The sequence below is a fragment of the Biomphalaria glabrata genome, chromosome 2 (genome assembly GCF_947242115.1).
Source record: "Biomphalaria glabrata chromosome 2, xgBioGlab47.1, whole genome shotgun sequence".
Classification (NCBI taxonomy): domain Eukaryota; kingdom Metazoa; phylum Mollusca; class Gastropoda; family Planorbidae; genus Biomphalaria; species Biomphalaria glabrata.
The window spans coordinates 13,646,370-13,673,157 of NC_074712.1; the positions used below are offsets into that span (position 1 = coordinate 13,646,370).

General features: G+C 31.2%; 4 protein-coding genes across 9 annotated transcripts in view; 3 read left to right on the forward strand and 1 right to left on the reverse strand.

Annotated features, from left to right (window-relative positions):
- LOC106078617 (dynein regulatory complex subunit 3-like) lies at nucleotides 1-15,078 on the forward strand. Of its 4 annotated transcripts, none has more exons than XM_056019215.1 (13): nucleotides 1-205; nucleotides 1,395-1,609; nucleotides 2,449-2,565; nucleotides 2,684-2,850; nucleotides 3,026-3,172; nucleotides 5,791-5,910; nucleotides 6,339-6,451; nucleotides 6,828-7,002; nucleotides 7,299-7,430; nucleotides 9,709-9,903; nucleotides 11,587-11,824; nucleotides 12,576-12,595; nucleotides 13,230-15,078. In XM_056019215.1, the coding sequence occupies exons 2-13, from the start codon at nucleotides 1,450-1,452 to the stop codon at nucleotides 13,362-13,364; spliced, it is 1,719 nt and encodes a 572-aa protein (XP_055875190.1). In that variant the 5' UTR covers nucleotides 1-205; nucleotides 1,395-1,449; the 3' UTR covers nucleotides 13,365-15,078. The 4 variants fall into 4 exon arrangements, with proteins under 4 accessions (XP_055875190.1, XP_055875192.1, XP_055875191.1 ...); XM_056019216.1 differs by lacking the exon at nucleotides 1-205 and adding an exon at nucleotides 302-322; XM_056019217.1 differs by lacking the exon at nucleotides 12,576-12,595 and having other exon boundaries at nucleotides 60-205; nucleotides 13,230-13,369.
- Nucleotides 14,522-26,788, reverse strand: part of LOC106078240 (ATP synthase mitochondrial F1 complex assembly factor 2-like) — a 19,451-nt gene continuing 7,184 nt past the window's right edge. The window contains exons 2-9 of one of the 2 annotated variants that reach the window (XM_056019226.1): nucleotides 21,636-21,787; nucleotides 17,236-17,280; nucleotides 16,953-17,098; nucleotides 16,411-16,508; nucleotides 15,646-15,726; nucleotides 15,209-15,321; nucleotides 14,962-15,077; nucleotides 14,522-14,772 (exon numbers count right to left, since the gene is read on the reverse strand). In XM_056019226.1, the coding sequence (XP_055875201.1) occupies nucleotides 14,629-14,772; nucleotides 14,962-15,077; nucleotides 15,209-15,321; nucleotides 15,646-15,726; nucleotides 16,411-16,508; nucleotides 16,953-17,098; nucleotides 17,236-17,280; nucleotides 21,636-21,786 (894 nt within the window). In that variant the 5' untranslated portion in view covers nucleotide 21,787 and the 3' untranslated portion in view covers nucleotides 14,522-14,628. Of the gene's footprint in view, nucleotides 14,773-14,961; nucleotides 15,078-15,208; nucleotides 15,322-15,645; nucleotides 15,727-16,410; nucleotides 16,509-16,952; nucleotides 17,099-17,235; nucleotides 17,281-21,635; nucleotides 21,850-26,788 lie in introns of those variants that run through there. The other variant, XM_056019225.1, reaches the window with a different exon arrangement.
- The window catches only part of LOC106069139 (G patch domain and ankyrin repeat-containing protein 1 homolog), a 153,598-nt gene continuing 145,584 nt past the window's right edge, over nucleotides 18,775-26,788 (forward strand). The window contains exon 1 of the mRNA XM_056019223.1: nucleotides 18,775-18,893. The gene's annotated coding sequence lies outside the window, so the exon portion shown is untranslated. The remainder of the gene's footprint in view (nucleotides 18,894-26,788) is intronic.
- Nucleotides 21,929-26,788, forward strand: part of LOC106078573 (glucose-induced degradation protein 4 homolog) — a 10,714-nt gene continuing 5,854 nt past the window's right edge. The window contains exons 1-3 of one of the 2 annotated variants that reach the window (XM_056019228.1): nucleotides 21,929-22,042; nucleotides 22,692-22,888; nucleotides 24,510-24,677. In XM_056019228.1, the coding sequence (XP_055875203.1) occupies nucleotides 22,697-22,888; nucleotides 24,510-24,677 (360 nt within the window). In that variant the 5' untranslated portion in view covers nucleotides 21,929-22,042; nucleotides 22,692-22,696. Of the gene's footprint in view, nucleotides 22,043-22,549; nucleotides 22,889-24,509; nucleotides 24,678-26,788 lie in introns of those variants that run through there. The other variant, XM_056019227.1, reaches the window with a different exon arrangement.

Consider the following 26,788-nt stretch of genomic DNA (forward strand, 5'->3'; position numbering starts at 1 on the left):
TTTTTTTAAAAGAAAATATAGTCTACATTTTATTATTTATTTTCTTATCTCTTTTGGAAACTTAATGTTTTTAAGACAGTAGGAAACAGTTGAAGTCAGGGTAACGGCGTCCTCGCGTCCCATTTAAATTGTAAATAGTTTTATGAAGAAATAAAAGAATAGCTTTATTTTATAATGTTTTAGGAAGTTTAAAGTTTCTAGAAAGGTATTTAATGTTAAGATCTATATGTTTTCGTAATTTTATTTACAAAAATCAAAACCTAGCCTAGATCTTTCCTAGTCAGACACTAGTCTAGTTAGTCTAATTTCAGTCAATTTCAGTGTAAGTTTAAGTGTTACTGAGAGTGTGAGAGTGTTACTATTAATTATTTAATACTATTTTATTATACTATTAACTATATAAAATAAGTATATAATATACTAATACTAGTATACTACATGAAGTACATGACCAATGACTGGTCTATTAGTCTATATAATATATATAAACTATATTCAATATGAATATTGACTATAATCTATAGTTACTATACTATAGTCTATATCTCTTTATTACTCTATATTATAGTGAATATAATCTATATGTATATTAAATTATTATTTTAAATTATATAATACTTTTTAATAGTAGGACAGATGATCTGATTAAAATTTTATTCAACTATCTCCAGATTTATATCTAATAAAATACTCTGAAAGACACAAAGATAAAGGCACATTCCTCGTCCCATATGCTAGGACAAATTTGTACAAACACTCCTTCTTCCCTAGTGCTATTAGAGCATGGAATGGGTTGCCTGAGCTAGCCAGGAAAACCAGTGACTTGGCTGAATTTAAGTCATTGGTTAATATGCATGACTAAATGCATGACGCGTAGGATGTAATCATCTTCTTTTTTGAAGTAACGTCTGTATTATATAAGATAGTACTTAAAAAGTTATAGATCTAGCATTTTCTTAGCAAATTTACTCTTTCTTGGTCACAAAAATTAAAAAAAAAATAGGCTCAATTTTTGCCACTAAAAAGGCTATAATTTCTGTTCTAATAAAGTTAGAACCATAAATCATTAAATGAGGTATCAATAAACTTGGTTCAAAAAGCTCTATCTAACTGTTAGTTTCATTACAATACATTTAGTATGAATTTTTTAAAATCTAAGTACCTAACTCTAGTTCAGTCAATGATGACTAGAATCTACTAAACCTGCATTACAAGCATATTTGATGAATTTAGGATCTGTTCAAGTAGAACTAATCCAATTAACTAATTTAACTAGATTCAACAGTATAAAAACAAATAATCCTGCTAACACACAGCTAATCACACACACACACACACTAGCAATCAATATTAGGCCTATATGAAAATACTATATTTTTAATTTATGAATACAGAAAATTGATTGGTGTGGACGAAAGCATACACAGAGTGTAACAGTCACTGTTCAGAATGAGTCGGCTTTACGATACAGTGGAGCCTTCAGTCATTGATGAAGAAATGCTGCAAAAAGCTGTTGAAGAGCAAGGACCAAAAGATGAAGCAGGGAAAATAGCAAAAAAGGAAGGCATAAATTTTAGTGATGTTCTGTCTCTAAGACTGGACTTTAAAAGTAAATAGTTTTAGTTTTTTTTAATACTAAAAAATGATCATTGTCTGTCACTTGGCTTTTCTTATTGTTCTAAGCAGGATATCAAGAGAGAGGCTGGTCCACCCAGCTTTTCTTTGGACGACCTTTTCTTTATGCTACCTCCACTCTACCTAAATGGATGAATTTTGACAGTGAGTCATGTCTTGCAGTATGATCAAACTAACTCAGCTTTTATCTCTTCACAGTATTGAGAAGTAAAGTGTTGACTTGGAAAAGTCTTCTTTTCCTGGTTTCTGATACCCAGCATTTTTCTGTAGCATTTACTCTCAAAGGCTTGAATTCAGTGTCCAACTTTCACAACCAAATAGAAGTACAGACTCCACTAACAAAGAATATAGCTTTAATTTTACATGGAATCTTCAAGATTTTTTAGTTTTCTCAAGACAGCAGATACCAAAATTAAACTGGTTTTTGTCTCTTTTAGTGATCTTTAACCTTTTGTTATTTTTTACCCTAAGTATTTACATATTTACTGTTGAAATATATATCTACTCTTTAAAAAAATATTTTAGCCTATGATTTCTTAGAGCAAAAAACTATATAGTCTATTAATAATTATTACAAAGCTTATATCATGTTTTTTCTCCCATTTCCCATTCTAGAATCAAGTTGAAACTTTGCACAATTATTGATTGTACCTAACAAGACATAACTCAATAAAATAATTAACCAATTAGTTTTTTAATTATTGGTGATTATTTATTTTGTTTGTAATTGAAAAAAGGGGATTAAATTCTACTTAATGAGAGATTTGTATGTATATATGGATTTAATTCTGTTATTATATTTTGACTTAACAGATATACTCAAAATTGATAATCTCTGGGAATTCGCCTCATTAACAAAATTACAACTTGATAACAATATCATTGAGAAAATTGAAGGCTTAGACACTCTTGTCAACTTGGAATGGCTTGGTAAGTTATTGAAAAAAAAAAGTATTTTTTTAGTGTACGTAATAAAAGTTTTAAAATTTGCTTTGTAAAAAATTGTTAACATAATTTCTTTTAAGTTTTTATGCTTTGTCTTTTAAAGATTTGTCCTTCAACAACATTGAAGTCATAGAAGGTCTGGAGAAACTCACAAAGCTTCAAGACTTGACTTTGTTCAATAATCATATTAGCAAGATAGAAAATTTAGACTCACAAAAAAATTTACATGTTTTTTCCATTGGAAACAATGAGCTCAAAGATATAAAGGATGTGAGTACCTAAATCAAGTCAGTGTTCAATATATTATTAAATCAAGTCAATGTTCAATATATTATTAAATCAAATCAGTGTTCAATATATTATTAAATCAAGTAACCTAGTGAGTTAACATTAATATGACTATTACTTGTCCAACAGGTTATTCTAATACTCCACTCTTTTGCAGATTCTCTATCTTAGAAGATTTCCAAATTTGAAAACACTAAATATTGCTAACAATCCTGTTAGTTCAGAAGAAAATTTTAAACTCTATATTGCTGCATTTCTTCCCAGTATAGAGTTTCTTGATTATCGGTTGATTGACCAGCAAACAGTAAGTTTATATACACTATACATTTAAGGATGTAATATAATAATTATCTTTGAGACCTATTTAATTCTAAAAATGATCTTTGAGACCTATCCAACTCTAAAATTATTGCTTTCAATTTAAATCTCATAATGATTAGATTTAGTATTATTTGTTGGGAAATGTAATTTTCTTTGTTGTTGTTGTTGTTGTGCAGTCTACTATTTTGTTCTCTTCTGTCAAAATTGAAGCCTAGGGTTCAGATAACCATTCCTACATTTCAGTTTAACTGCAGTGATTCCTAGATCAGGTGATTCTCCCTAGGTGCAAAGCTTATATATAACAACTCACTCTGTCTGACTTACAAATTTTGTACATGTTATTTCTCCCACTTCCCATTCCTGGAACAAGTTGAAACTTTGCACAATTATTCATTGCCTCTAACAAAAAATGAATCAATCAAAAAATTAACCAATCAATTAATTAATAAGTGGCAATTATTAATGTTATATAAAGGGAAATAAATCTTACAAAATTGAAATATATGTCTGTAATTGTTTAAAGTATTTTTTTTTATATTGCTTGTTTGCCTTCTAAAATGTTTTTTTAAAGTTCGTACCTTAATCAGTAATGTCTATGAAATATTCCTGGGGATGCCTATATATTTTTTAATTACTAAATTTCATGAAGATTGTTAAAATTATATCATTTGTAATATTTCTGACCTTTGTGAGGTTTATTTCAATAAGATAAGATTTATTTTCTTTATTAAAAAAAAGGTCATAGTCTTTTTATGTTCTGAATTATTCATAATTATAATTCAAGTTGAATGTATTGATACTCATCACTGGTAGTTTCCATATTCTCTATATTGTTTTAAAGCAAATATGCTAAGGCTGACAAAAAAAAGTTGGGCTTTGGACAATGAATGCTACAGAGAATTAGTAGATACAAAGGCTAAGAGGAGAAAACAAAATGATTTTTTAAATAAAAATAATATACTGTACATCTTGGCAGGTGAACAGAAGGATTTTTTTCAATATTGTTAACAGACTGAGTCAGACCACAGACGTGTTATATTGGCCAAGATGGTCATTTAGGGTACCATAGAAGTCACTTGCACACGGGGTCATTAGAAGAAAAGCTATTTGGATAATGACCCGGGCAAGCTATCCCTCTTCACGGTGGTGATGAGGTGTAAATGGTCATAGAAAAAATGATTAGGCCAAATGGGTAGCAAACAGGACTACTGTGGGAGTGCTGGTGCATTTCCATTGGTTTGTAAAAGAGCTCCCACTTAACAAGAACAATCCAAGTGCCATTCCTCAAGGAGCCTTTTCAAAAATGGGGAATCTCACATGGTCAGCTTGGCACAGAGAAAGAAAATGGTGGGGTCCCCTGTGTGCTTGCCCTTAGGCAAATTCTAGCCTGTAAATCTGGAGTGTCCTAATCACTAGAAATGGTAGTGTGGTATATAGACACTTACCTGGATCTCTTCCAGACAGAACAAATCAGTTCAATAAGGCATGTGAAAGGGAGCTCTTTCTTTTATGGCCTTGGGCGAAACTCTACTTGTCAGTTTCAAATGGTTGGACGATAAATATTGTCAAATCCTTAATCATTACACAGGAGACTATATGATTCAGCATGAAGCCTAAAGTTAAGTAGATTTATCAATGGTTGAACAGTTTAAAGAAGTAGACTGGCTTAAATTGTCTCTTAATGCACTTTTGACACCATCACAGCATTTCCATGATGCAAGCCAATAGTTTTTTTCAAAATGTTGATAACAATTGTTTTTGTGACTCGTTTATTTAAAAAAGCACTGACTATAAGTCAATTTAAAAGTCTAATGCACTCACCAAGGAGAACATATTATATATACTCACAATCCTTTGGCCTTGTTTCCAGCTATAAAAAAAATATATATGTAATACTTATGCCATTCGACTAATTCTTTGGAGGCAATGAACATTTAGATTTGCAGAAGTCAATGCTACACAAATCTTCCTCTTGGGATTAAATGATTTCTGCAGCAGGAGTCACATGTAGGTCATCTCATCTTGTCTGCAGTTTAGAGTAGAAGCGTCTCTTACAATTCTTCTTCTTCTGCCTTTTCATTTCTTTTCTTCTTCTGCCTTCATTATTATGTTGGAGGATTCAGATAACTAATCCTATATCTGAGATGAACTGCACAGTGGTTTCCAGATCAAGCAGCTCTCCATATAGTTTTTCAGGCCTTTCGATGGACTAGGAACATAGCATTCTTACTAGGGTAAATTTTAGCAGTCCCAATTTTATGCTTAAGGAACACATGTTTCCTCATTCTGTTGTGTCTTGATATGAGGCAAAAAATTACATGATGAATTTGTCAGAATAGTTTGTAATAAGCATTGTTTTTCATGAAATTTGAATCAGAGTTACAAGTAACTTTCAAAGTGCTACCAGTGCAATGATAAGCCTTTTGAATACATCTAAAAGAAAACAAGACAAATATCCTAGTCATTTGAACTTTAATCTGTTGAGTTTCATCTATTTCAATACAAATATAGCATGCTCTTGTACACATAAAACAAAACATATTTTGGAAAGTAAAACATTTACTGTTGATAGATCTAAATCTTTTTAAATTATTGTCACAGAAAGCAGTTGCATATGAAAAATTTCAAAGTCAAGTTGAAGAGCAAATTGATAAAGACAACAAGGCCAGAATTTTAGAAGAAATTCAAGAGCAAAAAGAACTAGAAATTCAGAAACATAGGGTTTGTACCAGCATTCTGTTTTTATATTTATTAATAATTCTTTATATTTTTTTATAATATACAGTCAAAGTTATTTAAAGTAGATAATATTTGGTAAAACCAGATAAAAGTAGGCTAATTAATTATCATGATAGAGGCCTAGAGATTGGCTAGAAGTAAGGAAAAGAAAAATTAAACCTTCAACATGCTCGATTAACAAGATTTGCCTTTAAACAAGTAAAAAGATTTTGCAAATGTGATATTTTCATCATGCTTATGATGTGTGTTTTTCACTTTAGGCTGTAATCTAGTTTTTTTTTCCTTGCACAAACATGCTCATCTTCCTGATTCAGTGCATCAATTAACTTTTTTTTTTCATAAGTTAAGTCTAAACATTGTGTACACATGTATTTCTTATGTTTTTATTGTTCTGATATTTTTTTCTTCAGGAAGCCTATGTTGAGTATCTGAACACAGATAAATTATTTGAAGAAATGTATGCAGATGACCCAGAAGGTAACAAACTGAATGAAATACCGGGTGTTGATGAAATGGTGAAATTATATCCTTTCTTGATTATTGTTAAAAATTTTCCTTCAAAGGAAATGTTCAAGATTTTAAGCATAGAATTCAAAATCATTGAAGAGAATGTAAAGGATTACTTATAATTAGTTATCAATAATTTGGATAAAGAGGTCTTGAGCAGTTGAATGGTTTAAAGCACAAAGATTAAGGCATCCTGAAATACAGTGTCTATGGAAGCTTGTCCTGTGTATGTGTCACAGTTACTAATCTTTTCATTGTATTCCATTTCTTGTTTTGAACAATCTGCCACTGTGAGTGACTACCATAATTAATGTCATATTTCATCACTTGTTTAATTGTGCATATTTTGTGATATATTTTTGTTTTTCAATTTAACCTTAACTTATAAATACATTTAGAGAAAAGCTGATTGCAGTTTGTTTGGAGTTATTTAACTTTGGCCTGTCAGAGTTTGAGAAAAGAAAAGCAGAGGTGGATATGTTTTGGGAATGTGTCAATGAGGCCAAGCTGGAAAATAAACAGGAATGCATGAAAATTATTGCAGATTTCAATAAGAAAAAAAAGAAGGTAATGAGATCAGCAAAGGACTAGAACTTCATTAAATTATGGCTATTCAAACTTTCTGGATATTTCTAGGTTTTTATTAAGTCCCGAAAGTAGATCTGGGCTTATCAAGAATTATTCATATGCAAATATTAAAGTTATGTGTATATTTTTTACCTGGCAAATGGTGTTAGAAAAAATATAAGATTATTTAGAATTTAGAGCTTTAGTAACATAATTTATCTTGAAAGGGATAAAGATAAAATGATAATTTTCTGCTGCTTACTTTCATAAGGAATGTTTTCTTTACTTTTGGCTAGTTGTTTGCTGAACTGCAGCACCTGAATGATCCAAAATTGACAGAAATTAAAGTGTTGGAGTATGCACAGATCATCAATGATTTGTGGGATAAATTAATGGGATTAGAGTTACAAATTGTGGATCAATTGGAGGCAAGTATTTTCTGTTGCTTGTTTTACAATTCCTCTATTCAGGTTGTGAATTCATGGCCAAAATCTGTGTGGAACTTGGACATGGATCTTGAAAACAATTCTAACAATATTCCTAGAAAATAGACATTTCATGTATATCTTTGAGAAAAGAACTAGTAGCTATTTGGCCACACTAGGAAAACTCTAGTTTGACTGTTATAATTTTGCAAAATAAAAAAAAAATCTTTATCTTAAACATTTTCAGGTAATTCCACATATAGGTTCTATTCATTAAAGAGTTATCTTATCTTATTTTATATAATACAGACGTTACTTCAAAAAAGAAGATGATTACGTCCTACCCGTCATGCATTTAGTCATGCATATTAACCAATGACTTAAATTCAGCCAAGTCACTGGTTTTCCTGGCTAGCTCAGGCAACCCATTTCATGCTCTAATAGCACTAGGGAAGAAGGAGTGTTTGTACAAATTTGTCCTAGAATATGGGACAAGGAATGTGCCTTTATCTTTGTGTCTTTCAGAGTATTTTATTAAATTTTGTTTTTGTATTTGAAGATTATGATTCAGTGTTTTATGTATGATTGCTAATTAAACTAATTAATAGGAACATTTTGCATAATGTCTTCTTAGTCTGGATCTACAGGCGTATTATTAGAATTTTATAAACTCTACTAGCTTTATACATTTGCTAAACCAGGATTATTTCTTGGATGGGGAAGGAATGGGGCAGGATAATAAATTTATGTTCCTTTTTTTTTTTAAATCTAACATTAGTTTTTAAGAGTAAAATAATTGCTCAATAAGCTGTATAAAGGAGGAATTGTTTTGTTTTTTTAATATTTTTTTTACATTTTACTTCTTTAAATAAATATATAATAATGGCTCTCAGAACTGAACAAAGTATGCTAAGCTTTTTATAGAGAACTGAACAAAGTATGCAAAGCTGTTTATAGTTATAAGTAAAATATGACTAATACATTTATTGTTAGCTACCGTCACACATAGGCCTATATAGAATGCTTCCTCATTGTGATATTAAACCTTTGGAAGTGCATACTTGACACACATATTGCAGATTAATGTGGCATTCAACTGGATGTTTAATGAGCTACTTTTTTTTTTAATTCTCTATTTATTGTATTTCTGTGCAGATTTTTAATATAGGCATATCTTACCTCATCTAACACAGACAAAATCATTATCTGCTGGTGGTAAAAATATTAACAATTAACTATGGTTCACCCAACTCTGATGGGTACCTGACATCTGTTGGAGAAAAGTAAAGGCAGTTAGTCATTGTGCTGGCTGCATGACACCCTGCTCGTTAATCATTGGCCAAATAAAAAGTTGACCTTGACATCATTTTGCCCTATAGATTGCCAAGTCTGAAAGGGGTACTTTTACTTTACTTTGCTTATAGCCACATATAGTTAAGCTTTGACATAATGAATAATGTGTTAACTGAATCATCACTTTAACTAATTTTATCCATAGCCCAATTTTTGTTTTTATTCTTTGTCTTTGTTAATTATGCTACTTATTCTTGTTATCAGGAAGTAACAATAGAAGTAGGAGAAAATTTAATGCACTACCAAAAGCTAGACAATGGTTGCTTCTTCTTCTTCTTCTTCATCGTTCTCATTGTTATGTTGGAGTGTTCATATGACTAGACCAATACATGAGATGAACTGCGCAGTGGTTTCCAAATCAGGGAGCTCTCCATATAGTTTTCTTTCTATTGGGGTGATTTGGGGCCAATGTCTTATACGGGCCTCTTGGTAGAGAGAGCAGTTTTGGAGGACGTGGTCGGCATTTTCTGGTGATACTCCACATGGGCAGATTTCACTGGTTCCAATTTTGAGCTTCCGGAACATGTGTTGTCGCATTCTGTTGTGTCCAGTCCTGAGTTGAAAGATTAGACGTTGGTCTTGTCGGGATAGCTTATAGTAAGCGTCATCTTTCTTGTGATTTGGATGGGAGCTCGTCCATTTGTCATTTATTTTATCTACAATTAATTTCTTCATTTCTTCTGGATAGAGTGCAGAGTTTACTTGTGAGTTTGTTCTCCCACTCTTGGCAAGTGTGTCAGCCTTCTCATTTCCTGCTAGTTGTATGTGAGCTTCTAAAAGTTGAGGCATTCTCTCTCATTTGACTAGGCTCAGCAGGTTCACATTATATGACTTTACATTTAGGAAACTGACTTTTTATTGTTTAGATTCTATTCTCATAAGATTTGAACTATTAGGATATTTTTTTTCTGTATTTTTTTAAAACTAGGAGGTGATAAAAGATTTTGATCGCAATATGCAAGACATGGTTGGCACTTTCATAGAAAATGTGCAAGCTTTTCTTACCCAGGCTAGAGAGCTGGAAAATTTGCATAACGAAAAAATGATTGAGAGTGCCACAATAGCATTGGAAAAAGCAGCTAAAAATGAACTAGAAGAAGATATTTCAGAGGACCTAAGAATGGTAATTTTATTCAATAAATTTATATATATATATATACTAGCTGATAACTGTGCTACGCTATGATGGAAATAGTTGGTAAATGTGTATATTACCTAGAACACTTTTAAACCCATCAATAAAATAGCCTGCATTACAACGCTCCCCCTCCCAAACGCAATTTTCTAGCCCTCATATTCTATAAGTCCCTTTTTTTGTCTCTTTCAATGGAACAGCCCTCTATATGCACCATACTTCTTAGGTCCATCAGTTTTAGCCTTCTCATCTGCCTGCATTATAATACCCCCAAACAAAATATTTTCAAATAAAATTCACCCACCCCCCAACAACACACTTTTTAGCCCTTGTATCTTTTAATAGATGTATGTGCTTAAATTCCAAAAGTGCGTAACTATACGTACCTGATACCTGTGCTACAATATGGTTAAATAGTTGATATATGTGTGATAACAGGTTAAATTTTCATAATTTATTATTCACTGCAAGTTGGAGAAATAGTGATTATCAGCCATTCAGTCATCAGGACTTTGAAATTTATATTGTAGATAGGGTTAGGTCCAAGTCACAACCATTTGGGTATCCCTTCACTGAATGAAAATTTTATCATAATGAAATATTCCATTTCACGCTAGCTAGTGCAATAATGTTTTGAAAACAACTATGCTGTATAAACATAAGCCTTTTGAACTAAATTTAAAGGGAAACTCTGATGGTTTTGACAATTTTTGATATAATATGTGTTTTGATTTACAGATAATGAATATATTCTTCTTTTTTTTTTATTTGCAATAATAACTTAGCAATTGATGTTTTTCCGACGTAATTTTCCTGCGCATCCAAAACAGTCAGACTTTCACCGGGTTTCTATGTGACGTCACAAAGGTGTTTTAATCTATTGACTTATTGTTTAACAGGAGACCATATAGCAAAGTTTACATTCTCGTAAAAGAAATATATCTTTGTCTATGCAGTTAGATCTAGGATCTTGTAAGCAAAGAAAAAATGCCTATTGAAAGTAGATTTACATACTTGACTAATCACGGCAGTGTGTATTTTCTCGCCAGACCACTCAACACACAACAAACACTATTGCTTGGTTGTCTTGTCATGACCGACTACACGTAGTCTCGACTAGCCTTACACTGACCAGCTTGTTCGAATCATTCAGACACACGATCTTTTTACTTCTTGGGATAGGGAGAGGCTTAGATGAAAATGTTACTTTTTTTTCTCGAGTTGGTTATCCTAATGCTTTTGGATCTATCTATAAATGTTTATATATATAACTGTATCATAGCTCTGGACTAGGCCGTCACTAAGCCTAACAGCTACTGTAAGAATGAAGCGATACGATTGGTTAAATCAAGTTTCTCTTTCAGTATTGTTTAGGGAAGTGACGCATGAAATAACTTAAAACAAAATCTCGCAGAACCCCGTTTTTTGGGGGGCGTAAAGAATTTTCTGTCTAATTTATTAAATATAAAATTTTCTGAGCATTTAAATAAAAAATGATATAATGTTTACTATTACAACTTTTTACGCAGAATTTAAATAAGTCAATAACTAAAATTTGAAAAACTATCGGAGTTTCCCTTTAATAAGTTGTTTTTTTATCATTTTATGTTTCTACTTTTAATATTGCTTTTTTTTTAGTACTGTTCCATTAATTAAAATTATTTTGACCAGTTATTAGTAGACAAAGATACAGTAATAAATGCGGTGACTTCTTCCCATGATGTCCACTTGCTGAAGATTGACAACAAGGAAGATGACATTGTGACCAGAATCAACACATGGCTCAAAAACATGATCACAGCCATTCACAATGAGGAGGAAATCAAACGCAATCGTTCTCGGGTAACTGAAATCAACCACCTGATTGATCATCTTAGGGAGGAGATTGATGCTTTTGATGTCAACATTGGTAGGTACCTCGATAAGCCCAATTATCTGATTTGTTTTTACATTAGCTAAGTTATCCAGTCAACTAATCTAATGATGTTTGCGAAAAGTATTGTTTCAAAAAAGTAATATATATATAGAGAGAGATCTAGCTATTTTAAGATGATATGAACAAAAGTAGTGAAATATAAAACTTTAATTCTATTAGGCAGTAAAGTGGCAAAAAGCTGGCAACAACTAAAAAAAAATAATATATTTGAACTATGAAAACTATTGATCAGGACACCAGACTTATGGTCCCCTTTGCTTGCTATGCAACTGATACTTGGAAAACAAAAGTGCCTTAAAAGAATTTTGGGTGTCCTTAAGTTGGGGAATATGTCATACTACACTTATGTGAAGTACTGTCAATGGTTAATCTTGTTAAAACAAAAATGAACTATGTTGACAAGTTATGTCTTTTGAATGTAAGTACATCTTGATAGGCCCCCCCCCCCCCACACACACACACCAAAAAAAAAAAAAGAATGCCATCAAAAGAATAGGGGATGTCTCAAGAACTGCACTCTGCTAGAAAAACGTGCAGTTAAGAGTCAACTAGGATAATGCTATAAGGAAGACATCCGACTGAGAGCTTTGAAGAAATCTGGTAGCCCTCTGTGATAAAAAGTGCTAGACAGACTCAAGTAAACAAAAAATTTATTACTGTTCATTCTATTCCTAAATTACCAACTTTGATTACCATAATCAAATTGTATTTCAACTTTTTAAAGGAGTGACAGATCAAATATCTGTAAGTAGTACTAGCTTCTTCACATTAAAGAGTTGCCATTTCAGTCATTTGATTTTGTATTTTTATTGTTCATGTTTATTTCTTTTAATGATGCGAGATAATTTACAAATAAAATATTATAAGATTTATTTCCTTTTCCATATCTAACAAAATTAACTCATTGGTTAGTTTTGTTTTATTGCTTCATGTTTTGTTAGAAACAATAAATAATTGTGCAAAGTTTCAACTTGATCCAAAAGTGGGAAGTGGGAGAAATAATGTATTTAAAATTTGTACGCAACAGATGAGTGAGTTGATAAAAGTTACATTGTTAAAACCAGTGACTTGGTGGAGTTTAGGACATTAGTTAATATGCAGGACGTAATCATCTTCTTTTATGAAGTAACGTCTGTATCATATAAGATAAGATTGTTCTAGTCAATACATTTTCTGAGCAAACAACACTTTAGTTAAATAATGCTACACAAAAATTTAGTTAAATAATGCTACACCAAAATTACCTTTTTTGTTTCTCTGATATATGAGTAATATTTTCTCTGTTTCCAGGGAAGATATCCTTCTTAAAAACTATTACAAACATCAGAAATGATTTGTATTGTTTCTCTGTTACATGAGTTATATAATTTATTTCCAGGGAACTAAATCTAAAGTGACTTTTAAAGGAAGCTTGCATCGTGTATCAGTCACTAATGGGTCTGGACCATCTTGTGATAAAACTGCCAGATTTTCCAATGCAGGATTAACATCCAGTGACTGTAGCAATAAGTGATGTTGTTCAAAGGAATTAAGAGTGTACTTAGTTTGGCAGCTTATTGCACCAACAATGTATTGTTGCATTATGTCATGTTATTCATATTTACCTTACAGTGTAGAGAGTTGCAAACAAATCAAGAGGAAATGCTGGACTCCTCAGACACAACAAAAATTACCAAACAGTGGTAAAATATTGAGGAATGACAAAAGAAGTTTACAACTTAGGGTATAACTATTATTTGAGTCATCTGCTCTGTTTGTTGTATAACTATTATTTTTGAATCATCTGCTCTAATTGTTGTTACGGAAGGCCTTAAAGCTCTTATGTCTTATATTTTTGTTTTACATTGTCTAATTTTCCTTTATTTATAATATGTGTATTTCTTCAAGCTGTTTTTTCTCTTGCATCAGTAAATTTCTATATTACATAGAAACTTCAGTAACACACACACACCATTTGGCATAATGTAAGTTTAGTGTGTAATACTACAGGTTGATAAAAATAAAATTGACCCAAAATTGACATTTTACTAAGAGGTTTGTTTTTCCAGGGATAGGGTTAAGCAATGACCTTGCTGACCAAGTTCCATTCTAATTTATAGTGCATTGTAAATAGAATGTACAATTGTATGTGTAACAGTGTATAATATAGGTTTGTATTTTTTGTACTGTAAACAATGGATTTGAAACTGTTGAAGGCACATAAATATGTTCTATATAAAGTTTCCATTAAGTGCATTTTTAGCTTCAGTTATTACTTTTTTCTTTGTATTATCTACCTACAATTATTCAATAGCATGTTTTAATTTTTAAAATCAAAACAATGAAGCTGTAGACTTAAATGTTTTTATTTTAAAACATCTTCAGTATTATTTGAAATATAAGGTTTAGAATTTCTTACATTTAGAATCAAAATGTCTTTTTGTTTGAAAATAATTGGACAAAAAAAATGTTGAAACAAACTTATTAGCTCATTTTTACTTGTTTTTCTTTGTTGTGTTAACAGAGATATTTATGAGTTAATTATTAAATAGTATGACAACATAACTGTCTAAAATACTTAATTTAAAAAGAAGATTAAAAATTAAGAAACAATACAACAAACATTTTAGGCAAAAAATAAAAGCAAACAAGTTTAGAAATAAAACAAAAATCAAATCACAAAGAAAAACACAATGTAATATAGTTCTTTATTTATAAAGTATATCCTTATTCATTATTACTTATTTTTATAAGACTGATTCATACAACAGCATTTAATCAAGAGTGACACAAGAAACTTAGAAAGATGGTAGAGTAGCTTTTTGCTTGATTGTTGTACTCTCACAGCACCAATGAACAAACAACATGGCAGCAGACAGCCGACACCGTAACTCGTACAATTCAATGTCATGGTACCACTCAACGCTACCCCATTTTTTGGTCTGAAATACAATGTAACCAATTAGATAACAGTCTAGATATACACATCCCAATAACCTAACAGAAATGTAGTTTGTGTTAACATTTAAACAAAGTTCAGATCGATCCAATGAATTCTATTATTTTCTAAAGGACCTTATTAATGTAATCTATAACAAAAAAGAGTAAGCATTTTTGTAGAAACAATTTACCTGAAATTCTTGCTCCAATCTAGCCAGTTCTACTGCAGTGTCAACATCAATTTGTTTATCAACCAGAGCCATTATTATTAACAAGGACTTGATACAATCTACAGCATAATGATAACCTGAAAAAGAATTTCAAATTCAACATATCATTAGGACTAAGCATCTAAAAAAAAAATGTGCCACTGATGTAAATTTTTATTTTTTTTGGAAACCTATTCCCCTTACTATTTAAAAAAAATAAATTTCTTACCAAACAAAGCCCAGTCACTGTAGGACAATAGATGACGCCTAACTATTTCTTTACTCTCTGGGCTCACAATAGGTGGAGCCATACTGTAGGTGGGAGTAATTTCTAATCCATGTCTACAAATATCAGATCAGAATAAATACAAAATAAAAGCCAAATAAAGCTTTGGTTTTCAGTAAATGAAAAAAAATTTAAAAGACATACAAGATACTCATCTAGCTGTAGACTATCAAACAACAATACTCACAAGATACATAAGATATAAAAAAAATTGACAAAAAGTCAATTTTTTAAATAAAACAGTAATATATTTAATGTCATTTTATAACAATAGCGAACCTCTTTACAAAAAAATCAGAATTCATTATCTGGTCATTGAGAAATTTAAGACTATCACCAATCATATTAAATTGGCATTAGATTATGGAAAGGCGGCTTACCTGTTCACAGCCCACTCTATAATAGGGTCCCATTTAGTTTTCTGAAGTTTCTCTAATTCCGGTGGTTCATTAAGTCTGTAACTGGAATTTAAAATATGTATTGGCTTTGTACAATATTGTAAATCATTTATTATACATTCTAATATACCTGTCATAAAATAGTGTTAAAAAAAGATACATTAACTTAATGAGAATAGAAAATCTGTGTTTGAAAAGTTAAAAGTTAACAGTCTCTCTCTCTCTATATATATATATATTGTTAATTTGCCATTCATAGCTCTAACAATAAATACACTATCTAATATTGTGTTTGTGATATATGTCATGTTTAGAACTTAAAACTTTAAAAAAGGATTGTAAACCAAAATTTATGCTTGAAATAAGATAACAGTTAACTTTTGGTTTAGAATGTGAACTTATTGTTCATGCAGACCATATAAACTATTTTTAAGCTAAATGAAAACGGAAATTAGTGATAAGAACTTTTTTTTCTTCTTGTGAATAAATCACTTCTTTTAAAATCTTATTTACTGTTGTCTTCTTCTCATACATCATCATCATAAATGTCACCTACTTTAGATGTCGACTCTGGTTTCTAAATATTTCATCAAGAAATTATTTTTATCTTTACCAGAACACCAGCTCACCTCCCTTATAGGGTTTAGCCTAGCAGGCATGATCCTTAAGTTACAACTACATTGAATTTTTTGTTTATAACTAGGAAACCACTAAATAATCAAGACCTAAATAAAATTAACAAATTACCATACAGTATCTGTTTCCAAAAAATGAATGATATTTGATGTTAGTTGTTCTCTTGTTTTGTGAGTGGGATTTTCAAGGGCTGTGTTGCTCAATACTGTCTGAAATAGATAGTTGGCATAACAAAAATTAAACAGGTCTAAAAATATGAAGCAATGAACCTCATTATCCCGGATTTCACACAATCAATACATCTAGAGCACAGTGTAATTGTAAGTTTTTCAAGTAAAGTACACCGAACTTTTACTTTAACAGAATTATATAGAAATAATGCAACTGTTATTTCACTAACTGTGAATATGTATATTACCTTAACAATATTAAGCAAACATTGTATGAATATGAATAATTATTTCCTATGAAATAAAACAGGACAAGTCAAAATATGAAAAGCAAGGATGAGATCACCTGAGCTATGGATAGATAGAATTTACAGTTATTAAATAGTGTAAGAAGTAGAAAAAAAAAAAAGGGACTAAAGAATAGGAGCAAGACAAGGGCAATAAGCATTATGAGTGCTGTGTAAAATATTCCATAAATCATACCAAATGCATGGTGTGCCTGTTGACTAGTTTCTCCTGTGAGTTCCATTCTGTAGCTATTGCTAATGCTAAAGGTTCACTTGGTACTTTAAATATGTTACCATGAGGGGTTCGTAATTTTTTTCTATCAAGATTAATTTCAAACCAACCTACGAAAAAAAAAAATCAACTATATTTAACGTATGTAAGTTACCATTTACCAATACAAAGAAGTCATAATATATTTGCATTGCATTTTAAAAAGCATTTATTTTTTAATGGTACACACACACACAAAATATAATACCGTCAGCAGAGACGACTGTGGCATTTTTATAAAACTTCTTTAACTCTGAAAAAAAAAAAAAGAGAGACCATATAGTTGGGAGTATCACAATTTTAATGTTGAAGTTAGTATGTGCACCAATGGAGCAAAATACCATTATTTTGTCAGTATTTGAAGTCATTGTCAGTCTTTTGCTATATGATAATTGGACTGTATTTGACTTGTCTTTGATCATGATGACGTTTTGGGGGTTCTTAAGGCTAAATGTGGTTTTCAATGTTTAGTACCGTTTAGCCAGTTTGGGGTTACAATTTATAGACATTGCATTACCGAGACCTTGATTAATTTTGCAGCTATCTTTTGATTGAGTACCTAATACAGGGTAACTAGCCTTTTTTGTACTTATAAGTAAACAGTTTGGATCTAGGTCTAGACAATGTTATATCTATAGAAGAGATCAAGATTATATTTGATTATATAGATCTCTAGTAGATCTAATAATATAAAATTATAGACTAGATTATCAGATAATCCTAATTTTAATTAATATCTTTATTTAATTATGTATCTCTTACATAATTTGCAAGTTACCACTGACTATGAATTAAGTTATTAGTTAAGTATAAATGTGTCAAGTAGATGTATTGTCTTATTCAAGTAGTAAGTTAAATTTATGTCTTAAACTTAAGTCATCTACTCATCTAGAAAAAATTCTTGATCTACTAGTCTTACTAGTGAGTAGTCTAGTACTACTTGAGTAACTTGACTCTTGACATGGAGTACTACTACTATCTAGAATCTAGAGTACTGTTGCAAATCTTAAATGACTTTAATTTTTACAAACATAATTGTTATTCATAAAATAGTATGATGGAATCTATATGCAACTTCAACAAAATTAACAATTACTAACTAGTCTACCTCATTATAAGCATGTATCTACTTAATAACTTGAACTTCTCTTGAATACACAAAATTTGCATTAAACATATAGAAAGGTTATTTTTTAATGACTGCTGCTGCTTTTATCAATTTATTAAAACACTATGAGAATTCTGGTAACATGATTCACAATTCTAAAGAGAAAAAAAAACATTGTGGCCGCATCATCTTATTTAATCTTTATATGGAGAAATAGGCTAGTAAACTTAAGTAAAAAAAAAAAACAAATAACAACAATTTAACAGTTAATTGCTTAAATAAAATACTTTGAACTTGAATGATCACGTAAGACTACTATTTAACATACAACACTATGATATTGTGAAATATTAATTCATGCTTGTGTTTCAATAGGCTGCCTTTTTTTACTGCATAGTTTAAAAATAGTGTTGTGTTCACATATGAACAGTTATCATTATTTCATTTCACTCAGATTTTTTTTTTTTGGGTTGAAATATCCAATGAGTGATGTGTTTATATATACTTTTTTATAAATGTACAAAATATTGTGTTATAACTGCGATACATATATGTAGCAATAGTCTTGTTAATATTTATAATTTTGTTCAACAGTACAAAATCATTTTTTATTAAAATCTACAGTAACTTACGTTTATCGAACAAGTTAAGCTCATTCGACGACATTTTTTATGTTTGAATTTGTGTATCTCCGTAAAAATTAGACCTAGAAAAAAACTGATTGTATCTGTGAACTCCTCATCCATTTTTCTTAAAAAGTAGACATGTTTTATTCTATTACTACTCATAGTTAAACTTATATTTGATGTTAAAATGAGTCAGGTTGATGATTTCAAAAGCTTAAATTATCGAACACTTTTTTAGCTTTATCTTTTATCGAACATATTAAGAACTTATCGAACACACGAGAAGTATGGTGTTTTAAAAGTGTTATAATCTTAAAATTTTGTGAAAAGTATGGTGTTTCAAAAGTGTTATAATCTATATTTTTTTTATTTATATCATTTTCTTTTTACGCCATGTCAAGAAAGACAGATTTTTAGTCATTTTCAAATGGTCCACATCGAAGGAATCTATCACTGATCAGCTCTGCTTAGAAACTGACGGTGCTAAGCCCAGTAACGCATTACCGTAGTACTTATTTAGGTCTAAGCTATTTTGAGACATAAGACCATTAATAAATTAAATCCAGATATTATTTATTTGAGGGAGAGCCTAATAAGCTTTGGTAGCCAATAGATAATCCCGCCCTCCCCAATTCATTGCAGGACACAACAGTTTAATTGGTTGACCTAAAAACGAAACATACGGTACGCGGCCCTACATAACTAGCCGCCGATCTAGCATGCTCAGTGTATGTAACAGCCCAAAAGTCAGTGCTAGATATTTTTCGATCTGTGCAGGGAGGGGGGGGGGGGGTGTTGAAAAGCTATGGTAGCTTGCAAGCTGTGTTACCTATAGATGTAGATAAATCCGCCCTCCCTAAACCACCTGGTTAACCAAAAAAAAACAGCGCATTTTAGAGCACGCTTAATATTTGTCACACACACACAAACAACATATCTATATATACTACGTATCTATCATGCCTAGTGTTTGTGACCTAATTAGCGGCTTGACCGTAGGTACTCGACTGATGGCTCCTCCCCCTTTCCCCTCAACATTGTTCTTACTACAACTTGAACAATGTTTTGGGGCTGTGTTGATGGCCTGGTTTACACCTGTGTGTTACGCTATCACTTACCATTTTTTGTTGTTGTGTGTTAGTCTGGTGGCTGCGTTTGGATTGAGTCTTGAAATTTACGTTGTTACTTTGCACTGAAAAAGTGTGAATGTTGGAGAGTGGAAGCGCGAGTAAGGGGGTGTAGACAGAATAGGAGAGTGGTTAAATGCGTTATTGTTATTATTTTGTGTATTTGTGATGTTTCAAAGGAGTGTCTTTGTAGCGCATTATGAGCTTTATCATACTTTATGGCAAATATATATATATATATATATATATATATATATATATATATATATATATATATATATATATATATATATAATTTTATAGACTCGGCGCCACACGTCTAGATCGAGAAGCACAACTGACTCTATGTATTTGAGGCTGACGTCACATTCTAATGGTCGATCAATTATTGATGATCTCTGGATACAGTATCTTGACTGTTTCTCTCCCCCACCCCCCCCGACCTTTTTTTTTACCTGCCCAAGACATTTTTATTTCAAAATATCATATCTGCATTCTATACCCCCCCCCCCTTTGCCCTTTCGTTTTATTAATATCTCTTCACATCAAGCACATGCGCTAGGTATTGGTATTTATAACACATAATTCAGAAGTTAATAGAATGGGGCAAATTCAGAAGTTAATAGAATGGGGCATCTGAAAAAGAAACAACAACTGAATACATTCCACTCTGTTTCTCCTTATAATTTGCCATAGATGCCATTAAGCTATAATATATAATATATGTGTCATAAAATCAAGCTTTTAAAATGGGTACAATTAGTGCATATCGATGTAAATCTATTTACTTAAAAAAATATAGCACATTTACGGTAAACCACAAATAGCTGATACAAATTGTAACATATGATTAATTTATATCTCTGTACTTTGCATTACATTATTTTAAAAAATAACAATTAAAAAATATATAATTTAAATATTTTGTCTTCTTTGGGTTATATCCCTATGATGTTTATTTTTAACATTAAAATGGCGTTCGATATCTTACGATGCTGAGATTGCTTATATAAAAACTGCTATTATCGAACACCCCCTTTTTAAACCTCAATTTTCATGTTTAGGTAACAAAGGACACTTTCAAATAAATAGTTGTAAATATTTCTCAGCCTAATTAGAAGCGTATATAGTTTTTTTGAGCTGAAGCATCATTAGCATTAAAAAATACCCTTAACCCGAGACTCACTCCACTCTTCCCAAGAGTTCAAAAAATGTGAAATTTTTATTCCAATATTACCAATGCACTTTGAATATAAGTAAAAAAATGATCCTCGTGTGAAAATGAAACTAATTATAACTTAACTATCAAGAAATGGACGATGCACAATAAGAATGGACTAGTTTCTTTATAATCATCGAAATAAAGGAGAATTTTAAAAAATACAATGGGGTGTTCGATAAGTACCTTAAAACGAAGGTGTTCGATAGATGTAAGTTACTCTAGGTCGTTCTATTCTAGAGTGTCTATAACATAACATGATAACTATTATTAACTATTAGACTTAATTGTCTTAATTAGAGTTATTCTCAGTTATTAGACTAATAATAAATTAAATAATAAAAAAATATTATAATATATAATAATTAGTTTAATTACTAAATTAGACTATGACTAAAGTCAAAGTGTCTAAAGTTCTAAAGTAAAAGTAAACTAAACTTAAAAATTATAAAACTAGTCAGTAGATCACTAGGTCTAGATTTCACTAGATTTAGAATTTAGATGAGACTGAGTAGTCTACTAGTCTACCTCTGGGATTATGCAGACATCTCGTAAACGATAAACAATGGTTGGAATAAACAGAAATAGTTTTTAATTTAGTTTTTTCAGCACTTTGCAAAATAACTTTATTGCGTAAAATAAAACAAGTTTGGAAAATATTTTTGAAGGTTGATGCCATTTTTTCTGAGATTGAATCAATCTACAATCTAGTGTAGTCTATATTTTTTATTTATTTTTGTACATTAAAAACATAAATCCTTAAACAGAATCTAAATTTAACGATTCAATAATCATAATGTCTGATGTCCTATATTAGTATATATTATATAGGTCTAGTCTATATATTTATTATATAGATCTAGATAGAAAGCTGTTGGTTTTAATAAGATCTAGTCTAGAATCCAGAGCCAGAACGATACCAGATCTAATCTAGAGTACAGTTCTATATAGATCTAGATGTAGTTTAAATCAAAAGTAAAATACGCACTAGATTATGACTGTATTATATAAGATAAGATAAGTTATAGAAAATAGATTAAAAGAGATCTGCTCACAGACCTATATATATTTATAGGTCTGTGGATCTACTCAACCTGTAGGTCAACTCTTTTAATTTTGAAATTATGAATAATATTAAAGAATCGGAAGTTAAATACCGAATTGAGATCGTACCGATATAGGCGAGTTAATTTGGAAATATCTACTACTTGATCTAGATCTAATATTGTAATATAATAGATCTAGATAGATAGTGTATCAAGATTTGATCTATATTTAGATCTATTTAAACTTATAAAATATCTTTCGAGTACTTTAAACTAGCATATCTAGATTTTTTTTATTTAAATATATTTTAGTAGATTCAATTATTATTATTTCAATCATTCAAGATTATTAGATTTCAAGATTCAGATTGTAATCTTAAAAAAGTTAAATCTAGATTACTAGATCTAGATTAGATCTCTACTACTCTAGGGTGTCTAGCTTGCTTTAAATTGAATTGAAGTTACTGTTATATATTCATTTTCCATTAAAATTGCTACATTTTGGAAATGGATGGTTTGTCTGTGGATGTTCATACAGTTCATATGAATGTGCAAATCCAAGACCTTCATCTAATGAATCAAATGAATGATATATCAAACTTAGAGTTAGACCCTCCCCCTCCTGCATTTTCAAGCCTAATGGGTATACCAACAACACTTTTATATAATGGATCTTGCTTTCAAGGCCATCAGAAAAGTAAAGGAAGATGTTATGATGTAGAGGTTGTGCTACAGGTATGTTATAATTATTATTTATAGATCTAGAAATCTAGATCTATATAAATTGTGGACAGGATTAAATTTTATTATTAATTGAAATTTTTACCAAGGTTCACTGACTGAACTTTGACACTGACACTACACTAGATTGTAGGTGTTGTGTTGGCTCACTAAAAGTCAAATTAATAATAGGCAGTATGATCAGTATCATTATACTAAAACCTACTACATTGTTATGATAGTAATGATTGTTAAAACATTTAGATCTAGAGACTATTTTCAAGTATTAGTTCTAGATTTAATTTAGATTCTAGATAGCTTTAAAAACAAAAAACACACACACAAAATAATTTTCCAGCACCAAATTTATCCTTTTATTTTCAGTAGAATAAAGATAAGATAGTCTCAATCTTTTCACTTTTTATGGGCCACTAGAGGTAAAGTAAGTGAAGTTCCCCTTTCAGACCTTGTGCCGCTTGTGGTTTATAGGGCAGATGATGAACAGTTAAGGTCATCAGTTTCTATGGCCTGTGGTTAATAAGGGTGTCATGTGGCCAGCACAACAACCTACAACCTTTACTTTTCCCCAACTAATGTCAGGTACTCATTAGAGCTGGGTGGACCCAGGAACGCCAGAAGATCCCGAAATTAAAATCCCAGTCTTCACCAGGATTTGAACCCCGGACCACTGTTTGAAAGCCAAGCACTTTACTGCTCAGTGACCTCTTTATGGGCCACTAGATATCTGTTAAAGTTGTGAAGCTGCATTCTGAGCTGCATAAACTGTGAAATGCTTTCTGTTAGCATATATTACATTACAATACAAATTTATCTTAGTTAAAACAACTCCAGTCATATAGATTGAAGTGTGAGCAATGTTTGGTATGAAATGTAGTTGGTCATTGTAAGATCATCTTTATATTTCATTCACAGAGGCAGGTCTGTTTCAATCTCAAGAACTATAGTTTTCTTAAAGTATATAATTATCAAAAGAAATGAATACATTTGAAATGAAACCATAAACTTTAAATTTTAGCTTCTCGTGACATATTTTGAGCCCAGCACAATAGAAACACTCAGAGTACATGTGAATTAGTTGAACTTTATTTATTTTTAAGCCAAATTTTAGTTAGCGATGATTTCCAGGAGTGCTATGAGAAGAAATGAGTTCAGGATTTATTTTTTTTTGTTCATTAAAATTAAAGATCTGGGTGTATTTAGAATATATTAATTCTTTCATTCTATATTATACTTAACATTTTTATGTTGAACAAAAAAATGTAGATAATTCTATCAGAATCTGGAAAATAATTTAGAAGATAAAAGAGTTCATTTGTCTTACTTCTCATACTGCACTAAATTTATATTTAATAGTTAGAGCCTTTTTAGACATTTCAGGTCTTTCTGTCAAAGGTGAATTGATAACATCTAGGGGTGAATCAACTTATTTCAAATTCATTTAGAACAGAGAATAGAATCAATAATGGTTCTTTATCAACTAACTTATTGGTTTATAGGATTAAGTCTCTTTTCAACTTTTATATAGAAAATGATTTTATTTTTATTTTTTTTATTGTTGAATTCTCATAATTTTTTTAAAATTATTGTTTTAATATTTTGAAAATTTCTTTTAAAGCATGTTGATACAGAGAAAGCATTTCTGTGTGGATATCTTAAAATTAAAGGTCTTACTACGGAGTATCCCACACTGACAACCTATTTTGATGGGGAAATTATCAGTAGTCGACATCCATTCTTAACAAGAAAATGGGATGCAGATGAAGATGTTGACAGAAAACATTGGGTAAGGAATTGAAAAAAATACTGACACTAGCAAATGTTAGAGTTTGTTTTTTTTTTTGCTAACTCTTAAGATGGTTTATATCAGTGATGCCCAACCTTATTTGGTCTGCGGGCCATTTTAATTTTCCGATTCGAGTCGCGGGCCATATCGCCAACAAGAAAAAAAAATTAAATATACAATAAACTTTTAAAAATAGTTTTATTTGTTGACCTACTTACATAAATTAATGTGATGCATGATGTTTATCCAAAACCATCTTCTAAATATCTGGCTGCATAGATGAAACACCAAGTCAGAGCACTGAATCTACATGTTCATCCGTGAGGCGATTACGTAACATAGTTTTCGCCTGTTTCACCATTTAAAAAAAAGTATTCACACAAATAAGTGCTTAAAAACATTGTGATCATCCTTAGAGCTTGTTTTCAAAGATTTGGAAAATTTTCTGCAGGTAACACGGAATAGAAGTCAACAGTTTGCATCACTTGAAATTTGTCAAGCAGGGATGTCTGGCTTTGTAAGTCAATCAGTTCCAGTTGCAGTTGCAGATCTGCCAGGTACTGGACACATTGGAAGCAAACGGATTTTCAAAAAGACGGATTTCATTTTTAAATTCTGAAAATCCACAAATTTTTCACTGAAATTATTCACCAAGAGCCTCAGAAGTTAGATCATTCTTTCTTTTAGGAAAGACATATTTAGCTGCTTATCATTTCGTAGAGTGGTACAGGTTGAGAAGTGGTCAAGATGCTCCTTTTTCGCCTGTTGAATGAAGAGTTGCAATTTTGCTTGGAAAGCGCTTATGTCTGCATACACATGCGAAATCAATTTGTCTTCTCCTTGTAGTTTGGTGTTGAGTTCATTTAGATGTGATGTGATGTCGCATAAAACAGTATAATGCCACGACCATGAAGGGTCTTTCAGTTGTGGCACTTGTTTTGATTTTTCCGTCATAAATATTTCAATTTTGTGTCTCAAATAAAAAACATGTTTTAATACCTTTCCTAGACTTAACTAGTGGTCCCCCCTCCCCCTTCACTGCGAAATAGAACGTCTTCATATTCGGACTCTATTTCTGACAGAAAATCTTTGAAAGTTCTGTAAATCAACGTTCATTGATTTGATGAAACCTTTCCACAGAGATTTTGTTGGTAAATGATGCAGTGAAGCCGCAGGGGTTAAGTTTTATTTGACTCAACAACTTTTTTAACAACTCTTGTTGTCAGTCCGCTGTATAATCTAACCATCTTTCTAGCGCCATCAATAGTCACTCCAACTTATTCCAAAGAAGAGCAAGGTCCTCTATGATGGTTGACACTTCTTTGAACATGTCTTCTCCAGTTGTAGTCCTATGCATGCTCCCAATAGCTGCTAACTCCTCTTGTTATATCAAAATTGCTGATTGCACTGCGAATAAATACCAAGAGTTGCGCGGTATCAGTTATGTCACTGGACTCATCAGCGGCAATAGAAAACATTTCGAATTCTGCAGCTCTGTCTTTGAATTGTGAATGGAGATTTTCACCCATATCTTCCACTTGCCTTGTAATTGTCATGCCAGAAAGGCTGACAGCTTCTACTGCATTCTTCTTTTCATTACACATTTCTTCCATCACTGCTAGCAAGCACTTTTTTACACATTCGCCATCAGAAAAAGGCTTCATTGCACTACTTAAGATGTGAGCAACTCAGTAGCTGGCCCTTATCGCCGACTCATTTTTGTGTCTCTTTTTGTTAAATATTCTTGTCAATCCCCCAATCTCTAGTAGTAACTTAACAATCTTGTCTTTGCGGCTCAAACCAAGAATGCCACCATATGTGTTTCTGTGTTTGGCTTCATAATGCATTTAATGTTATGTTCTTTAAAAACAGCCACCCTTTCTTTACAAATCAAACATGTTGGCTCACCATCATATTCCACAAAAAAGTAAAGATCTGTCCACTTTTCCTGAAAGTTTCTACATTCAGAGTCCACTTTTCGTTTCTTTGGCTCTCCCATTTCATGAAATCACAAACATTAAACAATACGGTACCAATCGCTTTGATATCGAAAGAAGACGACCCAAAATGATGTATCAATGATGCTCTGTGTTGCACACACAAGGTGTCAA